General features: G+C 36.6%; 1 protein-coding gene across 20 annotated transcripts; it reads right to left on the bottom strand.

Annotated features, from left to right (window-relative positions):
- Nucleotides 1-625: 625 nt before the first annotated feature.
- Nucleotides 626-23,330, bottom strand: LOC147384380 (peter Pan-like protein). Of its 20 annotated transcripts, XR_015172604.1 has the most exons (10): nt 20,128-20,565; nt 19,922-20,022; nt 18,251-18,331; nt 4,961-5,038; nt 3,509-4,835; nt 2,465-2,602; nt 2,103-2,309; nt 1,612-1,734; nt 1,300-1,493; nt 626-1,096 (listed from the first exon to the last, which is right to left on the bottom strand). XR_015172604.1 is itself a non-coding variant. In XM_086425546.1 (9 exons), coding segments are annotated over exons 6-9 (384 nt in total). In that variant the 5' UTR covers nt 2,243-2,309; nt 2,465-2,602; nt 2,811-3,072; nt 3,509-4,835; nt 4,961-5,038; nt 23,057-23,326; the 3' UTR covers nt 632-1,031. The 20 variants fall into 20 exon arrangements, 8 of the variants coding, with proteins under 8 accessions (XP_086281672.1, XP_086281673.1, XP_086281674.1 ...); XR_015172603.1 differs by lacking the exons at nt 19,922-20,022; nt 20,128-20,565 and adding an exon at nt 23,057-23,330; XR_015172600.1 differs by having other exon boundaries at nt 19,922-20,565.
- Nucleotides 23,331-23,566: the final 236 nt, after the last annotated feature.

Raw genomic sequence — 23,566 nt, 5'->3', positions numbered from 1 at the left:
TCCACGTGTCCCCCATCACGTGTCCAGCAGCCAGTTGGCCTGCTGTTGGCAGAGTGGAGATTCATGATTTGAAGGTATGTATGTGTGTATGTGTGCACGAATTTCACTTCCTATATCAATTTGTCACTTGGGACTGTTAGTTATGACAATTGAGGTTAAGCCTTAAAGGTATGTTGTGCAAGATATTGGGGAAAAGGTCGAGGTATGACACATAACTCGATCAACATTTTGACCTACTTCTCTATTACCTTTACATTATCCTATTAGGGGTTAATAGATTATATTGAAATAATATCTTAGTGGGATTGCTCCTTGGGCATTTTGCTAACATAATCCTATTTAAGTGTGATGTTCATTTTGCTAACATGTTTGTGAGAAGTGTCTTACTGTACTGATCAGGAAAAAAAAAGTGTCTAACTGTGACATAATCTTGTGATATCACTACGTCATAATGCATCAAAAACGACTGCCTCTACAGTCGGAAAAAAATAACTGTCCACGACAGTCAGAAAAAAACGACTATCCACGACAGTCAGAAAAAACGAGAGTAAAATTAGGATATAGCGACGGTCAGCAACCATCGCTATAGGGTATTTTGTTTTAAAAAAAATTGTTTTACACCTGCCCCCCTCACATGTTGCCGAATATTGGAGATACCCCTATGTGTTGACATTGATGACCTAGACCACAACTAACAACATGAAAAGACTCAAATGCCCGTCGTTACTCTCCAACCCAATCCAATTTATGTCGATTTAAATTGTTAACACTACATAATCATGTAGAATTATTTGGAAACATACACTGATGTTTGCTTAAACTCCTCAAATAATCAATCCTTCATTAAAGGTACAAAACCAAAAGCTAGTATTTTCTTGATGGACTATGAAACTCTCATACTCCATAAATCATCCCTTGGCGAAGACACTTATCAATGATGCATGAACATGAACATTCTTTGGAAGTCCGATGTGCATCATAACAATGGCGGGGCAGTCTTGTCACTTGGTCTCTAGAGTTGCCAATCGGAACTAATCTTCCTCGCCTGGTTCCCCATTTTCCTGATTTTCCTGCTTGCTTGTCCCATCTTCGTTTACTGGAGAAGAAAATAAAAAAGCGAACACATGGAAGAGAACTCTTCAGATGAGAAAGACAGCAATGTGTGTGTCGAGGAAAAGCTTTCATCCTATTTAATCGGATTTGTAACTAGAAGCCCAACAAAACAACAAAGCATCATTGGGAAGTTTACAATTGCTTGTGACAAGCATCGATAGCAAGAGTCATGCAAATTTGACTTACCATATTCATTGAATATGATTCCACCAGAACACAAGCCTTTTTCAACTACAATGAGTTGAAGAGTCATCCTCGGTCCAATCTCTTGAAGCTTGACAGCACTTTTTGTAGAATCCCAGTTTACTCTACCAAGATCATTTGCAAGACTTACTATTGCTGCTTCATCATCCACTTTACTTTCTGATCCATAACGAACCCTTCATAGAAAATAATAGACATAGAAATCACTACATAGTGCGAGACAAGACGGATGGATATGGATGTTATAAAAGGGGGGGGGGGGAGAGAGAGAGAGAGAGAGAGAGAGAACCTTACCTAGTAACAAAGTCACTCACATCTTGAGGAGTCCTCAAGTCCAGTACTTGATGGTTCTGCACAAATTTCCTAATTCTACGAGAGACACCAACAGATACACTGATGACAACAAGTTCAATATACCTGGATAACATTTTTAATGTTAATACCACATATTATATATATTTTCAAATTAATTATGTTCAAATAAGGAGAGAGCATAAACAACATGTATGAAAATCAGAACATCAGATATGAATTTTGGAACTATAGGGATGATCAGTTTGGGATCCATCAAAACACATTCATGAATTGTTTCCTATATGCAGGAGCATCTGTCTTGATGAATGTTCATTTGGACCGAGAGGAAACATTAATGTATCAGATATTTATAGACACACCATTTGAAATGTTGTGAAGTTATCCAGAGATTGGTAACTCTGCCCATCAACCAGAACAAAAAACTCAAAAATTGATTTTTGAAGCCAATCGAAAAAGAGAGTTTTTCTTACACTGTGTAGAGAACAAGGGTCAGTAACCCACAACCTCAGGAAATCCTTGTTTAAACAAAGATCTATTTTTTCTCCTTTAGCAATAGAACATCACACTGACATAAAACCGATCCCTAATCCCTCTCACTCTCTACCTACATTATTTTACCATTTCGGCTAAGCCTTGTTGTCAGTAGTCATGGGCTCTACCTCCTTGATTGTTACTTTCTGCAGATTTTAATCAAAATAAAACAATAAATCAGGTGATACATTTTGTTAAGGAAAGATACCACCTGGATGAATTACCTCCTCATTAGTGATACATTTTGTCGAGGAAAGATACTTTTTATAATTCTTATAGCAAATCAGGTGAGAATGCAAACCTTAACACATTCAGCAATCAGACCTTGTGCAAGAACAACAGAGGTTGTTGTACCATCCCCAGCCAAGTCATTTGTCTTTGCAGCAGCTTGTCTCACTAACTTAGCACCAATATTCTTAACAGTGTCCTCTAACTCAACCTAAGAAATAATTCCAAGTTTCAATAGCATTTACCAACAAAGGAAAACCTAATTAAACATCTATTACTTAGTTCAGTTCTTAAAAATCTAGATATGCAGCAAAAAGAAAAGAATCAAACTTCAGGAAATAAAAAAGCAACACACTTCTACTTTGTTTTGTATCTCTGAACCTGATGTTGAAAGCATTGAATAATACACTAGAGTCTACCTCTTTGGCAACAGTAACACCATCGTTGACGATTTTGGGTGAGCCATACTTGTATGTATGGAGTTCTATCTTATTATATTGAATTGTGGTTGTAATTAAACTCACTTCTTTGGATAGTTATAGTTGGGATAAATCATCCTCAGCTTGTCGATCAAATCCCGCACACTGACTATGTGTGATGCACTGCTTCAGGATTCTCGTATGCAAGCACCAGTGCGTCAGCAACATCTTGGACATCAACCATCATCCCCCCTTAATGTATCTTCGGACAGCAAATATTAGCAAAGTTCTCGTTTCATTTAAATCCCGTTGTACATGTAATTTAATTGATTTAAATATATATAAGTAACTATTTAGAACTTAAATCATAATCCAAATAAGTTAGTCGAAAGGCTAGATCTAACGGTGTAAAATCTAAAACTTGCTCGATTTCTTTAGAAAAATTTCCAAACAAGTAATTTACCTAAGCAAGTTTTGTTAACTAACAAACTACAAATAAATCGATTTGTTGGAGAGGGGGAAAACTATGAATATAAGAGGGCCACGAGGTGTTATGATACACCCGAGAGTGGAGGAAAATATACACTCACAAGTTTCTTTGACAAGATTCAAGATCTTCAATAGAGCTTCATATAACCAAAAATTTAAAATCTAGGGAATTAAAGTAGTTATGGAACTTGAATGGAATTTAGTGTCACCTTGGCCATTTGGAAGACTTCAGGGTTTTGTTGAAGGAACACAGTGGTCCACATTGTAATGTGACCAGAAGATTCATGGCCAGCATTCAAGTACATTATTAGAACATCAATGATCTCTTCATCAGTTAAGTTTCTACCATTCTCATCTTTGACATCCAATAGAGCATCCATCATGTCTTTCCTTACTGAAACTTCACTTCTCTTCCTTCTTTCATCCAAAACAGATTGAAGAATCGCAACCAGCTTCCAAGTTGACATATGAATTGACATTTTGTCAATGAAAAAGTCCTTTAAAAAACAGACTTTTTAACATAATAAACATGATCCAATGAATGAAAGCAGATAATAAAAATAAACACACACTTGAATGGAAATGGTGTTATCATTACCCACAACTACTTTTTCATTACTGTAATATGGATTATGAATACTCTAAGTTGGAGAGATCTGAAGTCAGGTGGTTGCTTGCACCAAAATCAGCGTACCAAGTAGAGTTAGGATAAATATTGGTGGCGACATAGGATCTTAGAAATTTTGGTGCAAATCTAGCATTGTAAGAAGAATCCAATTGCTTGTTGCAAGGCTGCTCGCTGAGTCCTATGATCTTGAATTTCATATTGTGTATCAAAGTTGAAAAATAGTCTGTAATGTAAATTGGACAAAGAATATACAACAAATATGGCAACTCAACATAATACATGAGAATCTTAAAAGTCATACCACTTATTAAATCACATGGTGTCTCTTCACAAGCAAAATGATTTTTCTGATGTTCCATTGTTTGTAACCTCCAAAATAATTTGTTTTCCCAATAGTGCACTTTTATTTTACAAGAGTTTGTAATGATGTGTCACGTGCCAATATAATTTTAAATTTTCAAAGAAATATACAGGGCATCAAAGATTGGTCTTAAGAAAGCTTGGGTTAGCGGTCCGATTCTCCTAAACTATTTCCTATTTAAATATGGTAGGAGTCCAAGTAATTCTGAAATGTCATGCACTGAAGTCCACTCAGGTTATATTGTGAATGACTTGGTCAATGAATCCAACGCGAAGTGTGGTCGAATCGTGCAATACTATTATTCGCCTCATTATTGTAAAACCGATGTTTTAGCTAGGCCAGTGACCAAAAATGAACACCAACACAAATATTACCAAAAGCATTAAATCAAAACGTGTGGAAAACATTACATATACAGTTCCAAGTCTGCTTGCGCTGAAAACTTGGAAAGGACAACAAGAGCCAGAGTTACCCCACCAAGTGACTCAAGAAGAAATTCCACAGCTTTCCCTTTGTCCCAGTTAATAACAGGTCGGACCTCTAAAACCTTTCAACAGAGAAAACAAAGCTTAATATCCAAACCAAAATCAAAATTGACAACCACAGTATCGCCAAATGAAGGGGGAAATAACGTGAAGTAGAAGACAATCTTCAAGTCGTTAAGTAAAATACCTTCCGCCCATGAGTTAATCGCAGACGTGGGTAGTCTTTAAGAATGTCATGGACACACTGTGCTACGATAGTCCAATTCTGATAGGTACACCATGAAACACAAAAATATATAAGTTCAACTTGAAAGCTACACATAAGCTGCAATGCAGGATTCAATATGAACAGTCTAATAAGTTTACTTATGCAAAGTGGCAAGCCAAATCAATGAGCATTCATTGGCTAAAATGGAATAGTAAAGAGTTAAATTTTCTTGAACAACAATTCATGAAATCCATCTTCTCTATGTGCTAGGACCTATTGATGGCATACTGTCCTTAGCCTTCTTATCAGCATAAAGAGAAAATTCAAGAAATCATGCCTTTTCATCATGGAAAGCAAAATTGAAAATTAAAGTAAATGGCCCTTTCCATAGAAATATGTTTAAATTTCTGACATGCACTCTGTTATACAAAATCTCCATGAACACTCCATGGTCATTGCTTTTTACTAGTGCCAACAAAAAAACACAAATCTCCCTCTTGCCTTCAAAGTTTAGCACCTCTTGGATACTTGTGTGATGCTCCCCACAAAACTCAACCAATCCATAGGCCCAAAAATATTTACAACATCAGTTTAGTGTAAAAACATGTCCCACCTAGGTGATTGCTAACCATTCGTCATTATTTTAGTAATCAACCTATATTTAGAACTTATTTTTCTTTTAATTTGAGTATTGAAGGCCATTAGTCAAGTTTCTGGTTAAGGGCTAGGATTGCTATGACATTTTACACTAGAGACCATACGTGGGAAAGGGAGGGGAGGGCCATGGGGTACAGACTAAGCCCATTGTCGACACATTCAGTCCCTTCAAAGTCAAAGAGTACCATTCTAGTGGTATTGGCCATGTCAATCAATGTGAATTAATGCATATATGATTCAAAAATTGTATTGTAAAATTATATCCTTATCAACTAGGGTTGTTGTAAGTGTCCTCTGCCCAATCTCATCTGGTACATTTACTCCAGCCCATCCAATCCATTTTGCCTCAAATTCTTTCACACCTATGAGTTAGCCTTTCCATTTCAAGGAAAACCGGAATGCATCTCTGCAGTGAACGAAACAAACTTCAACAAGCAATTCAAGAGGTGAGTAAGTTAATGACTATATTCTTCATGAAAGAAATTCAAAAGTCAGTCATCTCCCATGAAGGTGACATAATCTTAAGAACAAACAGAATCCAAAAGGTCAAAGGAAGAGGGTCAAAACATATTTCGCCTACTCGAAACTCTTTTTTTTTGGAGGTTCAGAGTTGTTGGGGGTCTTCTCATGCAAGTAATACATATAGCTGATAAATGTAATCCCTAGTTCTGAATAAAATGTTCTATGCACAAACACATAGTAAGCTTAAACTATTGTTACTCTTATTAGAAAAGTAAGATGATTGAAAAGATCTCATTTGAGGGAGATTGAACCTCCTAAGCAACTGACTCGAGATAGAGAATCTCCAAAATCACAAGGATTCTTAATAATATTTTCTCTCGATGATTTCCTTCATATGAAATAGGAATTAAATACGTGGAGTTCTAAAATGACTGAAAACCACTCATTACAATCCCTAACAAAGAGTCACAACTACACAAAACTAAAATAGATTCATAGTTGGGCACCTAACAAAGAAAAAAGCTTCAGATTAAGATTTCTTCACAAAACTAAATTAGATGAAGATTTTATAATTAGATTAATTAAACAACTAACATCCAAGAATATATAGCATTTTGATAAATAACATTAAAATTAGAATCTTAAACCCTAAAATAATTGAGAACAATCTGAGTTCGGATCAAAAACCTTAACATACCTTAAGAGAAATCAAAACTTAGCTTCTGAAATGCGATCTTATATGGATTTCCTTTGCAATAGAAGGTAATTCAAAATGATTAAGGAAGGAGGGATCAAACAAAATCCTAAAATCTGTTTTAACAATGAAAAAACATTTGAATCCCTAAACTAATTATGGAAAATCTAAGATTCAATAAAAAACTTTAACATACCTGAAGATTCGATCACAAACCAAGCAAAGGGAGGGAGATTGAACAAAGCCCTAAAACTTTCGATCAAACGCCGATCGATTCTGCCCTAAAACTTGTAAATCGAATCTGATTGCGTCTTCAAAATCACAGATTCTTCGAGTGAGAGATCGAGCGAAGATCTATAGATCAAACTCTGATCGATTTGTTTCTAAAAAAAAATCCGATAGATTTGTTTCTATAAAAAAAAAATCCGATCGATTTGTTTCTAAAAAAACAAAGAGAGATAAAGTGAGAAGAGCGACGGAATCGAGAGAGAGCGAGAAGAGATACGGAATATAAAGGGAAGATCAGTTGAGTGAGAGTAAGAGTGAGAGTGAGAGACGAGTAGAGTGTGTGAAAAAGAGGAGAGAAGAACTTCGACCCTGGCAAAGACGAGTTCTAAACGAAGGTTCTGCATTTTTATTTTTTTTGGAGTGGCTATTGGCACCCCAACTTTTACTTATCACCATCTGTTAGTTGAAACGACGATTAAACGACTGTCACAAACCATCGCCATTAACGACAACCTTTAGCAGTCATTTTTACCGCAATTGTGGCGTCGCAATAACCGCATTATGACGTAGTGTATCTTTTGTATCTATTTTAGTGCACCTTGTCTCTTATTTACCTTTTATCTTTTTATATGTTCTTCACCATTGTGCTATTTGGGTGGTCAAGAAGCATTATGTAATAAATTGAGCATAGTAGAATGATGATATTGAGAAATGAATGCATTTTCGATCTCTTTTGGTTTCTCACTTTGTTGTTCTTTTGATAGCGAGCTAATTTTGGAGCACACTTTTGCTGGAAAGGATCACTGACTAATGGTAATATTAGTTATGGTTTTTTGTCTCAGAACCTGATTGTATCTATTATTAGACGACGGGGTTGTCTGGGTACGGAAGCAAATGTCGGTTTAACCATCCTGCTTATGCCGGGCAGGTATAAATATTTTTTACTATATTGGGTCAAATTTTGTAAATAGCTACATTTGTTTTTTTGGTCCTTAAGAAGTTAAGATGTGAGGTGTTTACGTAGCGATCTGTTTCGTGCTTGCTTGTTTTACAGAACTCCAATGTTGCTCATTACAGAGGTGAATTTCCTGAAAGAGTTGGACAACCTGATTGCTAGGTATGTTTCATTATACTTGATGATGATCTCCCCTTAGGTTTATATATAAAACAAAGTATTGAATTTAAGGCACCCATGTTGAAGTATCCGGGTACTGTAGGATCTGATGGTATGATGGTCCTTTTAGGAACGTGAATAAACTACTGATATGTTATTCAGATGTCTGTCTTTAATTTTCAATATACCGAAGTATATATGTAACCAGAAGAAATCAATAAACCGAAGTATATAACATGCTATATGATACTACACGTGTTTATGATAGGCTAAGTAATGACTGTGGAACCAATAAACACGAGCTTACTTAATGCAGTTTCTCCCATGTAAGGCTCCAACATTTTATCTCATCTTAGATATAGAAGCCTAACTAGATGAAACCTAGTTAAAACATTTTGATCAAAGAAGAAAAACTAAAACGTAACAACAGAAAAATTGAATATTTCAGAGTCTGTTTCCTTCCAGTTTCAGACAAAATCAAAACATTCCAGTTAAACAGATAAGTAACAGAACATAGCCTATCCCTGTGCATGATTCTCAACAATCAGATATTGAAGGAGATATTGAAGGAGATATTTAAGGATAAGTCTGTTGTAACAATAATAGTTTGAATAGATCTTTGAACTGCTTATCTGATAAGTCTGTTATGTAGATCTTTATGTAATCATTCTGTTTTGTTATTTTGAAATTCTATCTATCATGTAAACTACTATAAATACTAATGAAATTCTTCTATCTGGTATTCCATTGAAACCAGATCAATTCATCAATTCTGACTTGGTATCAAAGCATTTACTTGGCTAACCCCCCACCTTTTGATCCTATGGCTTCCAAAGACTCCGCTGCAACATTCTCCTTACCTAACATCACTCCCTTAGTATCTGTCAAATTGGATGGCACCAATTACCTCAATTGGACCACTCAATTCCTCCCTCTCCTTCGAAGTCATGATCTCTTAGGAATTGTGGATGGCTCTGAGTCCTGCCCAATCAAGTTTGTCACTGATGATGAAGGCAAACCCACTTCTGTCATTACTTCTGATTATTTGGTATGGCAAAAAAAGGACCAGTTCATATTGGCATGGATCAAGGCCACTTTCATAGAGAAAATTCTGTCCACTGTTTATGGACTCACCACCTCGCAACAAGTTTGGAACACTTTGACAAATCGATTTGCACCTAATTCTCGTTCTAGAATATCTCACCTCAAGAGACAGCTCCAAATGTTGAATCAGTCCAACAAATCCTGTACAGATTACCTCCTTACTGCCAAAAGTTGGTCTGACCAACTTGCAGCAGTGGGAAAACCTGTTGATGAAGATGATTTGATCTCCTATGTTGTGGGAGGACTGAATTCAACATATCACTCTTTTATTACATCTCTGAATTTTGCAACCCGAAATTCCTCAATCACTTTTGATGATTTCCAAACAGAATTGCTCAATTATGAGCAACTCCTTGAGCTCCAACACAAATCTGTCCCACCTGACACCCATAACATTGCCTTTTTCACCCAAAAATCCAAGCAACACTACAATAATAGAAAGCCTAAGCAATATCCCTCCAATAAACCCCCTGGACCTAGAAACCAACCTCATTCCTTTCCTGCACAGCAGACAAGCAAGCCTCCTCCCCCCAACACCCTCTTTTCCAACTCCAAACCTCCATGTCAGATTTGTGGAAAAAATAACCACCAAGCACTTGACTGTTACCATCGCATGGATTTCTCATACCAAAGGAGACACCCTCCTGCTCAACTCGCTGCTATGGCTGCCCACACACATGTGCAACAGGAGGATGAACCATCTTGGTTCTTAGATAGCGGTGCCAACAGTCATGTCACCTCTGCCTTGGAAAACCTCACTATTCAACAGCAACCGTATCAAGGCCCTGCTCAAGTTACTGTGGGCAATGGTGGAGGTTTGGACATACAACATATTGGTTCCTGAAGTCTCAACACTTCACAAAGTTCTTTACTACTGTCCAATATATTACATTGTCCTAATGCCTCGTCTAATCTTCTTTCTATTCAAAAACTGTGTCAAGATAACAATTGCTACTTTATCCTAACTGCATCATATTTTGTTGTGAAGGATATGCAGACCAACAAGGTGCTCCTCCAAGGTCCGAGTAAAGCAGGTCTTTATCCTGTCCAATTTCAGCAATTTCAGTAATTTCCATTCAATAAAATGCAGAGAACATCCTCATTCACTGCTTTGCTAGGAATTACAGCCCCCTCTTCAAACTTGGCATTCACGATTAGGCCATCTATCAGAATCTGTCCTCCAGCAACTTTCTAGTAGCTCCTTAATTTCTGTTTCTGGCATTCACAAGTTCAAGCATGTTTGTGAATTTTGTCAAATGGCTAAAAGCCATAAACTTCCCTTCTCCATCTCTACTCATCACTCCAGCCACCCTCTAGAACTTATCCATTTTGATGTGTGGACTTCTCTTGTAATGTCAATTAGTGGTTGTAAATACTATGTTCTTTTTATAGATGATTATTCTTGGTTTTCTTGGTTATTTCCTCTCAAGCAAAAATCTGATGTTTCCTTATCCTTCATTAAATTTAAATGCTTGGTTGAGAATCTCTTCTCATTTAAAATCAAACAATTGCAAACCGACAATGGAAGAGAATATCTCTCTCATTATTTTCAATCATTTCTAGCAGCAAGTGGCATTTTACATCACCTAACATGCCCATACACCTCTGAACAGAATGGAATTTCTGAAAGGAAACATAGGCATCTCACAGAGACGGGTCTAAGTCTCTTAGCTCAGTCTCACTTGCCTCCTACAAATTGGGTTGATGCTTTCTTAACTGCAACATATCTTGTTAATCGCATGCCAACACCTGTCCTTGCCAATCAATCCCCCTACTTTCGTTTATTTCAAAAACAACCAGACTACTCCCTCCTTAGAACATTTGGGTGTGCTTGCTATCCCCTCTTAAGACCTTACTCTCCTCATAAGCTAGCATACCGCAGCAAAAAGTGCATCTTTCTTGGCTATGCTACAAACCAAAAAGGCTATAGGTGTTTTGATATCAACTCTGGCAGGATATACATCTCCCGACATGTTGTGTTTGATGAACATACATTTCCTGCTGCCTATCTCAATCAGAAGTCTACTCCTACCACTACCTCACCTGTCATCTTCCCTCCCATGATTGACTTCTCTCCACCTGCTTCTACTCACACCTTGGACGACACTTTGGTGGACTCTGCTACTCCTGCATCAACAAGTATGTCCCCCTCCTCCTTACCATCTATTACTTCTCCATTACATTCCTCAACTGAGCTTTCTGTAGGTCTGGACCTCTCTGATGCAAATCCATCTCTTGACCAGTCACATATTGCCCCAACCATTCATGACCCATCCACCAGCATTGCCTTACCTGCTACCCATCCCCCCTCTAGTAAAATGGTCACCCGTTCTCAAACCAACTCCCACAAACCCAAACAGTTTCCTGACTACCATTTATACTCCTCCACCAATCATCCCCTGCAGGCCTTATCTTCCACACTCCCCTTTGAGCCTAGAACCTACAAACAAGCCTCCAAGGACTCTAATTGGACAGCAGCTATGCAATTTGAATTTGATGCCCTTCTTGCAAACAAAACTTGGACTTTGTGTCCTAGACCTCCCAACAAACATATCATTCGAAATAAGTGGGTTTTCAAACTCAAGCAGAGGGCGGATGGAACCATTGAAAGGTATAAAGCCCGGCTAGTAGTCAAAGGCTTTGATCAAGAGTATGGAGTTGATTACTATGAGACATTCAGTCCCGTTATTAAGCCTGCCACCATTCGGTTAATTCTTGTATTGGCAGTTCATCACAATTGGGTGATACAACAACTTGACAAATCTAATGCCTTCTTGCATGGTCACCTTGAGGAAGAAGTTTACATGGAACAACCAAAGGGGTTTGAAAACCCTATGCTTCCAAATCATGTGTGTCGCCTACACAAGTCCCTTTATGGCTTGAAACAAGCTCTAAGGGCTTGGTTCAGGCGCCTTTCCCAAAGCTTACTTGATCTTGGCTTTACTGGTTCTCATGTGGATACTTCTCTATTTTATTTACATCACCCTACTGTCACCATATTTATTCTCATCTATGTTGATGATATTTTAGTTGTGAGCAACTCCCCTCATGCAGTGAAGGAACTTCTTCATCAATTGAGCCGTGACTTTGCAGTGAAAGATTTGGGACCACTATCTTACTTTCTGGGCATCCAGGTTCATCGTACTTCAGACCAACTTCATCTTCATCAAAGTAAGTACATTCTTGACTTGCTTGAAGACACTAAAATGGTTGGTGCCAAACCAGTCTCAACACCATGTCTATCGGGTAGCAAGATGTCTAAACATGCAGGTGATCCTCTCCCAGATCCATCCATATACAGGCACATCGTGGGAGCATTACAATATTGCACCCTAACTCGCCCAGACATTGCTTATAGTGTTAATCAATTATGTCAATTCCTCCATTGTCCTACTACAGTCCATCTCACAGCTGCCAAAAGAGTGCTTAGATACCTCAAAGGTACAATTGAACATGGCCTCCATTACACAAAAGGATCTCTAGCACTTCATGCATTCTGTGACTCAGATTGGACTGGGAGTCCCGATGACCGCAAGTCCACAACAGGTTATTGCATCTTCCTAGGTCCATGCCTCATTTCTTGGATGACAAAGAAACAACCAGTCATAGCAAGATCAAGCACCGAGGCGGAATACAGGTCAATGGCCTTTACTATCACAGAGTTATATTGGGTGCGCATGTTATTCAAAGAACTTGGTCTTCCACTCAATTCCCCTCCTCGCCTATGGGTTGACAACCTTCGTGCGCTATCATTATCCTCCAATCCAGTGTTTCATGCTCACACAAAACATATTGAGGTAGATTATCATTTTATAAGGGAGAAAATCTTCAATAGAGACATCCTTGCTCGATATATTCCTACACACTCACAACCTTCAGACATATTCACTAAGGGACTGACAGCATCCAGATTTTCCTTTCTTCGTAGCAAGCTTATGGTTCAACCTCTCACCATTAGCTTGCAGGGGCCAGTTAAATAGATAAGTAACAGAACAGAGTCTATCCCTGTGCATGATTCTCAACAATCAGATATTGAAGGAGATATTGAAGGAGATATTTAAGGATAAGTCTGTTGTAACAATAATAGTTTGAATAGATCTTTGAACTGCTTATCTGATAAGTCTGTTATGTAGATCTTTATGTAATCATTCTGTTTTGTTATTTTGAAATTCTATCTATCATGTAAACTACTATAAATACTAATGAAATTCTTCTATCTGGTATTCCATTGAACCAGATCAATTCATCAATTCTGACTTTCGAAACGATAAAATTTGGAACCATAGTTACAACCATCCAATAAGAGCAGCAGCAAATATTTGCCTATCCACCACCAAAGCAACTCCATACCATTTTTTGAAAATATAGACCATAATGACGTAAAAATGGGACAAAGGATATTCTTTCCACTTAGATGAGACATTAAACCTTGAAACTTTCTTTCTTCTTTCCCCTTTTACCCAAAAAGTAACCAGACAGTATTTGACCTCAAGCATTATGAATTTGTGCTTATAACTACTAGTATTCAAGGGCCTACAAACCATGTGACCTCAAACAAAGTTACATAAGAAGTTCACCACATAAATAGAAACAAATTAAAAAGTTCGGAACATGGCGCGTGGATCACATATGGTGGCACCACCACAACAATGGTACTGTACTCGATTGGCTAAAGTTTCAGTTGCAAACATATATAAACCCAAAAAAACTTAGGTATCAAGCAATTCAGCTTTATTTGTAACAAAAAATGATTTGATTGTGACTCCCATTAAAACAGCAGAGTACATGTTCTACTACCATTTCGTGGCTAAGCTTTCATATTGAATGAGAATACAGACTGCTACGATTCTAAAAGATGCTGAAGGACATCAACATATGCATTTCTCATAGGGCGTTTCATGTACTTTTGGAGCTGATAGGGTTGTCGACTTCTTGGAGAAGAATGACCTTGATCTAATCTGCCAGGGTCATCAGGTCAGAAGCCTTGTCTTTAAATTTTTTTTTAGTATTTGATCTGAGGACACCCATTTGGATAGACTGAGATGACAATAAACCGGACTGATGGGGCCCAGCACCCAGCTTTGGTCATAAAAAAAAATAAAAATAAAGGGAAAATAAACCTTCTTTGAGCCGTATTGCTATATCCTTTAGAATCAGCCTCACATACGGTGTCCCGTTCCTATGGCATGTGTTTGGTTGGAGTTTTAAACACATTGGGCTCCTAACCAAGCCATTTTTCTAGGTGTGCGCAGCCCGATGTGTTTATTCTCTAATAAATATGTGGCATGTGGACACCATAGGTTGCTATAGGAACGGGACATTGTTTTGGATCACGACTCTATTCTTTGTTGTCCAAAAGAATGTAATTGACTGAAAAATAGTATCATCTGATCAGGTCAATTTTTTATTTTTTTTTCTAATGGTGTGTGTGCATGCTTGCCCAAGTGGGGTCGATTTGAATGATGGATTCCACTACCCATTCTCGAAATTTACCTTCCCTTTGATCAGTTAGCCAAGGTTAACATTCTTCAAATATCAGGTGGTGGAGGATGGATATGAATTCTTTGCTAAAAGGAGATTAGTCACAATATTTTCGGCGCCAAATTAAGGTTGAGAATTTGATAATGCTGGTGCTCTATTGAGTGTTGATGAAGCTCTATTGTGTTCTTCGAAGGCTAGGGTAATAATAGTTCCCTATTTTTATTTTTAAAGATAAACAATAGCCATTTATTATAATCAATAATGGTTCTCTATGTCGAAATTTTGATTTAATGTTCCAGCTTATTTTATTCAAAGAACGATTTTAAAAATGCTTAGGGTGCTATTAATTTGTAGATATGTTACAAGTGATGATGTTGTGGAATTGAAGGGGAAGGTTGCTTGCGAGATCAGTAGTGCCGATGAGTTGACCCTGATGGAACTCATATTCAATGGGGTTTTGTGTGGTAGGAGAAGCTTCAGGATTCCCAAAAACCCAGGGAAGAACTTGGTTGCCAAGGTTCAGCTTGAGAGCAATGTAATTATCAAACTACCTTTTTATTTTGTTAATTAAGATTTTGGTTTACATAGCTTCCATATCTTGGATAGGGTACCAGATTACCAGGTTCACTAATATAGTAGTGAGTTCATAAAAAACAACAAACCTAACGAACCCCCTTATTTTGATCTTAATAGGTTTCTGGAAGTGGAATTGATGGGTTGGACTGGAGGTGGAAGTGGAATTTGAGGAGAGAATTTACAGTGGGCTGGGCTGGGCTGGGTTGGCATTTCAAATATTTTTTTTTAACGAAATAGCATATACCGACGGACTTACAAAGTCTGTCGGTATAACATATAGCGATGGTAAATAATACCGTCGGTATAACATATAGCGATGGTAAATAATACCGTCGGTAAATATGTAAACAAGTAATGAAAAAAAAAATTCCGGCCTTTTTTTTTTTCCAGAAAATAAGGATATTGCGACGGTAAATTTATTGCGCCGTCGGTAAAACAATTACCGACGCAATCAACTCCGACGAGTGACGACGAAAAATCGATCCGTCAGTATAGTATTCTGCAAAGGATTTATGAGGATTTAGCGATGGATCTAGCCGTCGGTATAAGTCTCTTTTCTAGTAGTGAACGCTCTATATTTATAGAGGAATTGGGGATAATACCCAATTATTTGGTTGATTCATAATCTGAAAATTGGGCCACAAATAGTAGACCAACTCAACAAGAATTCCCCAATTTGGGGTAAAATCCTACAATTTTCTGAAGCTTTCAGATTCTTAGATGTCTTGGGACTTCCAAGGGTTTATTCCTTGTACAATTGCAATGCCTTAACCAAGGAATCAACGTGGGTAAACTTGCATGCAAAGCAAATTAGACCGATAGTTGTAGTGTCTTAATCACTCATGCACCATTGAAACTGTGCATTCTATAGTCTATGATGGAAATAACATAAGAGACATGTTGTTCTCTATTTTTTCCCATCGGTTCACATTGTTCTGTGTTTCTCTCCGTCTTTCATGTATCTGTCTTATAAATATTAGATGGTTTTTTATTGATATATAGTTAAGAATCAAAGATAGGCTTTCAATCAATCATGAAGACTACATTCTTCTTTCTTTTTCTATGTTGTGCTTTTGTTCTTATAAGAATAATGGGAGAAGAGATATCAGTAGCACCAGCGTTTAGGCACCATGATACTTGATGTTACTTACTTCCACTAGTTAACAATAGAGATACTTCAAATGCTAGGCCAACATTATGACTAATAGTCCTAAACTCACAACATTCCATTCCAACAAACTTAACTGTTGTACAGTTGATAGCCAACCTTTCTCGACATGTTAGATTCGTCAACACCGTTATTCCACCCACTATTGGAGCATTCAAGACAAGATCCTAGGAAGCATGGGCAATCTTTCTTGGCAATACTAATATTTGTAGACTATCACATTGAGACACCTAGCATTTAGGATTTTTGAAGATGCCGTGACGAGCACCTTGCATCTTTGTCTTACAATGAGACATAAAGTGACAAATAGAGGCACACACTAATGTATTCCCATAAAGGAAACTAAGAAGTATTCAAGAAATTGTTGAACTCAGTATAAACATGGTTTCCAAACATTTACAAACTTAATTCTAACTAAAATATTACAAAAGAAAACCAGAAATAACAGATGTAGTAGTCATTACTAGCAGAGACTTTAAGCAAACTAGTAAGGCATTTTCTCTTATTTCACTACAAAGGGATAGAAAATTCAAGGATGGATTGCAAACGTGCAAATTCAGACTCAATTCCAACTAAAATATTTCAAAACGAAACAGAAATCCTTCGAATGAGATTTGAAGAAGGATCATCTCTTTTTCTGCCTATGTATATTGACTGTTCAATAATAAGGATCATCTATTTTTCCCTAACACGAGGAGCTAAAGCATAGCATGGAGTGACACTTGACACAATGTGGGTGGAAACTACATATCACCTTTAGAGGATACTAGCATGTTTCAATCATGGGCAGATGATTCAATCTACATCTTTTTTGCTACACTTGATGTGACAACTTTCACGGATTCAAATCTCAAAATCAAATATCCTCAAAGCATGACTGCCATTGTTGCACCGACGTACATCTATGCAACTGCTTGATTAATGGGACCAAGCTCAATCATAAACCTGAATTCCAATCTGACATGGGTTTTCCAAATTGACCCAGGGTTTCTTTACTTGGTTAGAAGGTGACTCACATTCTCCCCGCAAGCTTTACACTCAACAAAAATAAACAATTTTTTTGCCCTATAAGAGTGGTGCAAATCCACTAAGATTTCTTCCCTCACTGTCACAGGATGTGTGGTAGGCATATAACATCTCTTTCACAATGTGGACATAGCAACACAAGCCTAGTCTCCTCTACGTCATAATAGAGATTGGTAGTTGATTTGAAATCCAAAACCCAGGGCTACAGAAACAACAACCCTCTTACATAGACTAGAATCATTCAAGGCAAACAAAGGTGTTTGTTTAAAATAAAATAAAAAAAAATCAGAGAAGAACTTGGGAATAGAAGTTGACATATATCTACGTTGCACACGTGTAGGCTTAGAGAAAAGAAACATCAAAACCTTGAAGTTTTCCCCAAGATATGAGTAGAATTATTGACTGGTCTCCGTATCCATTTGAAGCCATTTAGCATTCTATATTATATCAAACCTTAAATTGCATTTCGCATAGATTTACCGCTGTTATTTACCAGAAAAATAGAAGATAGAGGAATAAGCAGTCTAATATGCAAGATATCATACTAACACTTAATAAAGAGGAAAGTAACAAGTACAATTTGAGAGCTAGAACATTTCCTTAATATTTATGTCCAAGGAAGACCACAAAATAGAAGCATGTCAAAGGTTTGAACGTAACTAACTCTTAGAACACATATATGATCTTCTATTGATTGCTAGTCTCGTCTATAACTAGGAGGGGGGGGGGGTGAAAGCTAAGATAGACAAAGGAACCAACCTCTTCAAATTGAAGATGAATGTTATGCTTAGAAACAATAGAGAATTTTACAGAAACAAGCAAAGTTGCACCTTCCTCTTCCTTTATATGAAAGAAGCAAAAAGAGTTCAGTCAATGGGCACAAATATTGTAGTAAAAACAGATATGAACACTTTTTCAATATTATAACACATGACTCTGGACAGAGTTGAGTGTAGTGGAATGGAGGAAAATATTTGTTCAGCCAACCCAAATCTTTGGGTTTGGACACTCAAATGGACAGATTATTGGCATGATAAAAAATTTCACAACATATTTAGAGACCCTGAATGTACATGGTATGAGTGTGTGACAACATATTCGCTTTTAAGCTCATTAATAATTAGATTGAATATTCGTGTCTTATTTTACATTTGTATATAATGAAGTCATTTCAAGAATTATTTTGAAACAAAAGATAATATCTTTCTTGTGACAGTAACAAAGTTAATTGAGGGTGACAAATCCTAGATCAAATACCCAAAATAGAAGGATAACACAAATATTCTAAAAAATCATGAGAAAAGGTTATAAGGCATTGTTTGAGGTTTGTTAGAGGCAAAACATGAGGATCTTAAGAAAAGAAAATCAAAAGATGCAACTGAGTTTTTTTTTATAGTAAGAGAAGAGAAAGTCATCTTTTTATGATAGTGCCTCTCTTGCCAAAGTTTCTTTTTGTCCTCACTATCTCGATCAAGCCAAGAGATGATGTTTCCTTACTGCTGCAACTTTAGAATTGCCAAAGATAAGCCTCATTATACCCTGTTCGCATTGTTTATAAATGAATAGAGACGTGAAGTTCTTTATCTCTTTGTTTGTGTTTGTGTTGAAGTTAAAGAGCTAGATTGGTGTTTGGGTTTAAGTTAAACTGTTAAAGAGCTACATCTGTTTCATAGAAGAGAAGGAAAATGTGTGGGTTTAAAAGATGCATGATTTGCAGAAATTGCCAGCGAGTACCCATCTCCCCACTCAATGACGCATAACAATGTAACCAATTCCAATTTCATGGAGTCAAAATGAATAGCTATAATAAAGAACAAAGTGAATTCAAAATGTTAAAACAAATGCAAAGGAATAACAATCCATGATTCATATATAATCATAAAAAACATTGGATCATGGTCAATCCAAGGTTGAGGCAGAGAGGCACAACCTTGAAGAATCTAATTCTAATTGTTTTAATCTAACATATCAATTGAGAGTATAATCATACTACACATATTTTCATAATATATTGGTATGTCAACATTTCGGAATGTTCCACCAAAACATTCCGAAGTTGAGCAAAACTTTGAACAATGGATAAGCAAATCTTGGACTTCCTGTCTTGTCTTGTTCATGAACGATACTGGTATCTCGGGCATTTTTCAAAACCATGTTTAGATGTTCTTTATAAATGTTTATTATATTTTTCATTTTGAGGTCATGAATTAAAAATCCAATCCACCTCAAATCAAATCACTATTTCATCTTTTTCATATTTAATTCTTATTTTTGATATCTAATTCATCAAGTTAGGAATTAAGTTTGTAACAAATTATGAACAAATACAAAGAAACAAACAAAAACAAAAATAAAACCCAATGAAACACTAAAAAAAACCAACAAATTAAAACAAAAACAAAATAATGGAACTTTGAAAAAAAACTTCACCTGAGGAATCAAGTAGAAGAGATTTATGAGATAAGTGAGATTGTTTGCCTGCTCTGTGACAGCCTTCACCCAATCTGGATCACTATGGCCGAGAGCCTTAACTGCTATACCAAATACTCTCGCCCTTCAATATCATACAATATACATCCTTTGCCACTCGAAAGAACAATTGGATTTCTAGCATAAGTTCCAACTATAACACTAACCTCCATCGCTATAACCTCTCTACTCTCCTCAAACCGTAATTTCCCCGAATTCGTAGAAATCGGTGCTTGCTCCTCCAAATTAAGGCACACAGAAATTCTCCCAACACCATTAATTCGAACTAAAGATATTCCCTTCTTTAGGTTCAACAAACAAGGACGATCGATTGTAGGAGAAATTAAATGGTTGAGTAATAAACTAAGAGAACTCGCGTTCAAGAACTCTCGATCTCACAGAAAAGCTTGATTTCTAGTTGAACTGGTCAGATAGAACACCGTCCCATGAAAATCGCCCGAATAAACACCCCTACAAGCCCTAGATTTTTGCAGTGAGAGAGAGAGAGAGAGTGAAAGAGACGAAGGATGAGGGAGAAAATGAGAGGGAACAAGAATCGTGGGCTTTCTCTCCGTCAAATTTTTTTTAAAGTATTTTTTCACCAACGGTTTTTTTTATCCGCTGCAGATAAATTGGATGTACATACATCGTATAGGGGCGGATAAAAGGATCCGCTGCAAATAAATTGGATGGAAATTTTTTTTTCCAATGCACACGTCCTATTGGGGCGGATAAAAGGATCCGCTGCAAATAAATTGGATGGAAAATTTTCCCAATACATAGGTCCTATAGGGGCTGATAAAAGGATCCGCTACAAAAAAATTGTTATATTGCATTTCTATAACGGCGGATAAAACGATCCGTTGCAAAAATGTACATACAATTTTTTGTGCTAGTCCCTATAGTGGCGGACAAATTAATCCGCTGCTATATTCAATCTTACTAAAATGTTTATATTTAAAAAAAATTCATTCTGTAGCGGCGGAAATAATAATCCGCTGCTATATTCAATTTAAAATAAATTGATAAAGAACAACTCATTAACATAATTTTTTATACTAAAAAAATAAAAAATAAAAATTGATTTTTTAGTGGCGGATAAATTAATCCGCTGTTATATTCAATTTTCACTAAATATTTAAAAAATTCATTTTATTGTGGCGGATATGGTAATCCGCCGCTATATTCAATTTAAAATAAATTAATAAAGAGCAACACATTAACTGAACTTTTTATATTAAAAAAAATTGATTTTTTACTGGCGGATTTTCCAATTTGCTGCTATATTCAATTAAAAAAATTTTATAAGCAGAACTCACTAAACCAAACTTTTTATATAAAAGAAAATTGGGTTTTGTAGCGGCGGATATACTATTCCACTGCTATAGGAATTGAATATACAGGATTGGCGTTTGCGAGGGTTCCTATCACGGCGGATATAATTATCCGCTGTAAAATATATATATATAGAGGTGGATAAAATAATCCGCTGTTATAAAATGCCACTGTAGATCAAAAATGTTGTAGTGGAAATAGCATATCAATTTAAGTAAAAAGGTAACTATTTCATGGTTATAAAATCCTCACTCATCACAACGAAAAGATGTCAACAAACAACACTTGAAAAAAATAACTAATACAAGCACGGTAGTGTATTAGATAAGAGTTATGGGGAATACAATTGAATTACACCTCAGTCGGGGATTCCATAGTTTATCGATGATGAATTGCAGCGTTATAGCCTAATTCTATGGTCGACCTGACCGCCATTGGATAGCCCTTTTCCTGACTCAGGTTGTCTATTGACCAGGGTCCTATGATCAAGAAGACCTACTTTACAAAGGTCAGTCATTTGACTACTATAAATTTCACACGATCACGGGGATAGTCATTTTCGTCTTGCCTATCAGGATAGCATGTGAACCCCAATGTGCTCGACACTTATACGACCCTTTACAAAATATTGTATAGAAAATAATTCTCTTCTTCCTTTTAAAACTGTAAAACATATGTAAACCGCATAAACGTCATTTCTTTCTTCAAAATGGTAAAACAGAAATAACATAACATGTACATGGAATACATCCTAGATATGCACCCACTCAGCCTCACAATGATCACGCTCAATTTCACTCCTTGGACGATCACACCCACCTCACTCTCTTGCAATGATCACATCCAAATTCATTCGTTGGGATGATCATGCCTGTTCCACTCCTCTAGAACGACCACACCTAATTTTACTCATTTTGGGATCATTTGCCACGTACAACATAACAATAGGGCCTCCACTACCCCAATACTCATTAATCGCAAACAATTATATTCCACATAAAATTATCATTCTTCAAAAGAAGGTGTACAACACACAATCGTCTACCAATGCTTCACTTAAATGAATTGTATAATTCGATGTTCGTGGTGTTTTAACCACCCATCACCATTTCAGTAATATTATTCCCTATCATCCGCCATCTTAACAGATAAAAATAAAATGACTAGAAAAATAAAACCCCATCACCTCAACTCGTAAATTCAAATGAGTTTGAAAATAATTACTATTTTAGGAATTGAATATGAAGATGACATCACATTATCATAACATTTCACAATTAACGTAAATACACAACATACATTTAAATAACGGATAGTTTAACAACAAATTTGACTTTCGAAAACATGATCATTGTGTCGAAATACTAACGAGTGTTTTAAAATTTTAAGATGGGGTCCATTTGAGTTCAAATGGCAGCACAAGGAATAATATTCCTTGCTGCCCTGGTGGCACTTGCGGTGGGACAAGGTGCCACCGTGGCTTCCACTGCAGTATCACAGACAACATCAATTCTTGTTGTCTGTGTTGCTACATGATTTCCACTCTTCATTCAATCTTCTGAGTTTTGTATAACTCGAAGAATGAATAAATTATTTTTTCATTCACACACATAAAACTCGTGAATTAAAATTCATTCAAAACAAATATGATTGCTCATGCATGTAGACATGCTATAACATGACATAAAATTTCAACAAGCTTCCTAGTATGCACATATCAATCAAATTAAACCTACACCAAGGTTTGTGTTCCAAATCTACCTGAGAAATTTGTGACTCCCCCTCCTTATCCTTGAGATCCAATTCCCCAAATAGGCAATATTTTGTAACCAATTACAAGACCAAGTTGGGCTTCTAGCTGTTAGAGTATAGCAAATTATGCAGGTTGAAGAGCTAGAGGATTGAAACTAGTTGGGCTGGGATTTGTAAAGGAAGGAAGAACAAAAAGGTTGCTGGAATTGGTGAAGAGGATGACAGTGAAAGTTGCAGAAAATTTTTAGAAAAAAAAAGAGGCAAAATCTCTCTCTTGATATCTATATAGTGGGGGGTGTAGTTAGTAACCATGGGTGATCTTTGCATGAGATCAAGCCAACAAGTGGCTAGGGGTGTGACAACATGTGTCACCATGTTATGAGACAAGTGGATAGTTAGGTGTCGTGGTGTTAGAATAGTCGCCATGACCCAAGTCAAAATTGGTTAACTAGATCAACTAACTGTGATTAGTTGTTAACCATGGTTCTAATTGTATTTCTCTTGGTTAGGTTAAGTTTT

This window comes from Akebia trifoliata, chromosome 15, assembly GCF_017979445.1.
Source record: "Akebia trifoliata isolate Shusen 1 chromosome 15, ASM1797944v1, whole genome shotgun sequence".
Lineage (NCBI taxonomy): Eukaryota > Viridiplantae > Streptophyta > Magnoliopsida > Ranunculales > Lardizabalaceae > Akebia > Akebia trifoliata.
The sequence above is the reverse complement of the archived record's forward strand: the minus strand, read 5'-3'. Positions and strand labels throughout refer to the sequence as shown.

Coding starts and splice junctions, on each gene's coding strand:
- LOC147384380 (XM_086425544.1), bottom strand. CDS start 3,778: ATGTCAATTCATATGTCAACTTGGAAGCTGGTTGCGATTCTTCAATCT. Junction 2,603..3,508: donor AAGTCTTCCAAATGGCCAAG/GTGACACTAAAT, acceptor ATTATTTCTTAG/GTTGAGTTAGAGGACACTGT. Junction 2,310..2,464: donor TGATTGCTGAATGTGTTAAG/GTTTGCATTCTC, acceptor TAAAATCTGCAG/AAAGTAACAATCAAGGAGGT.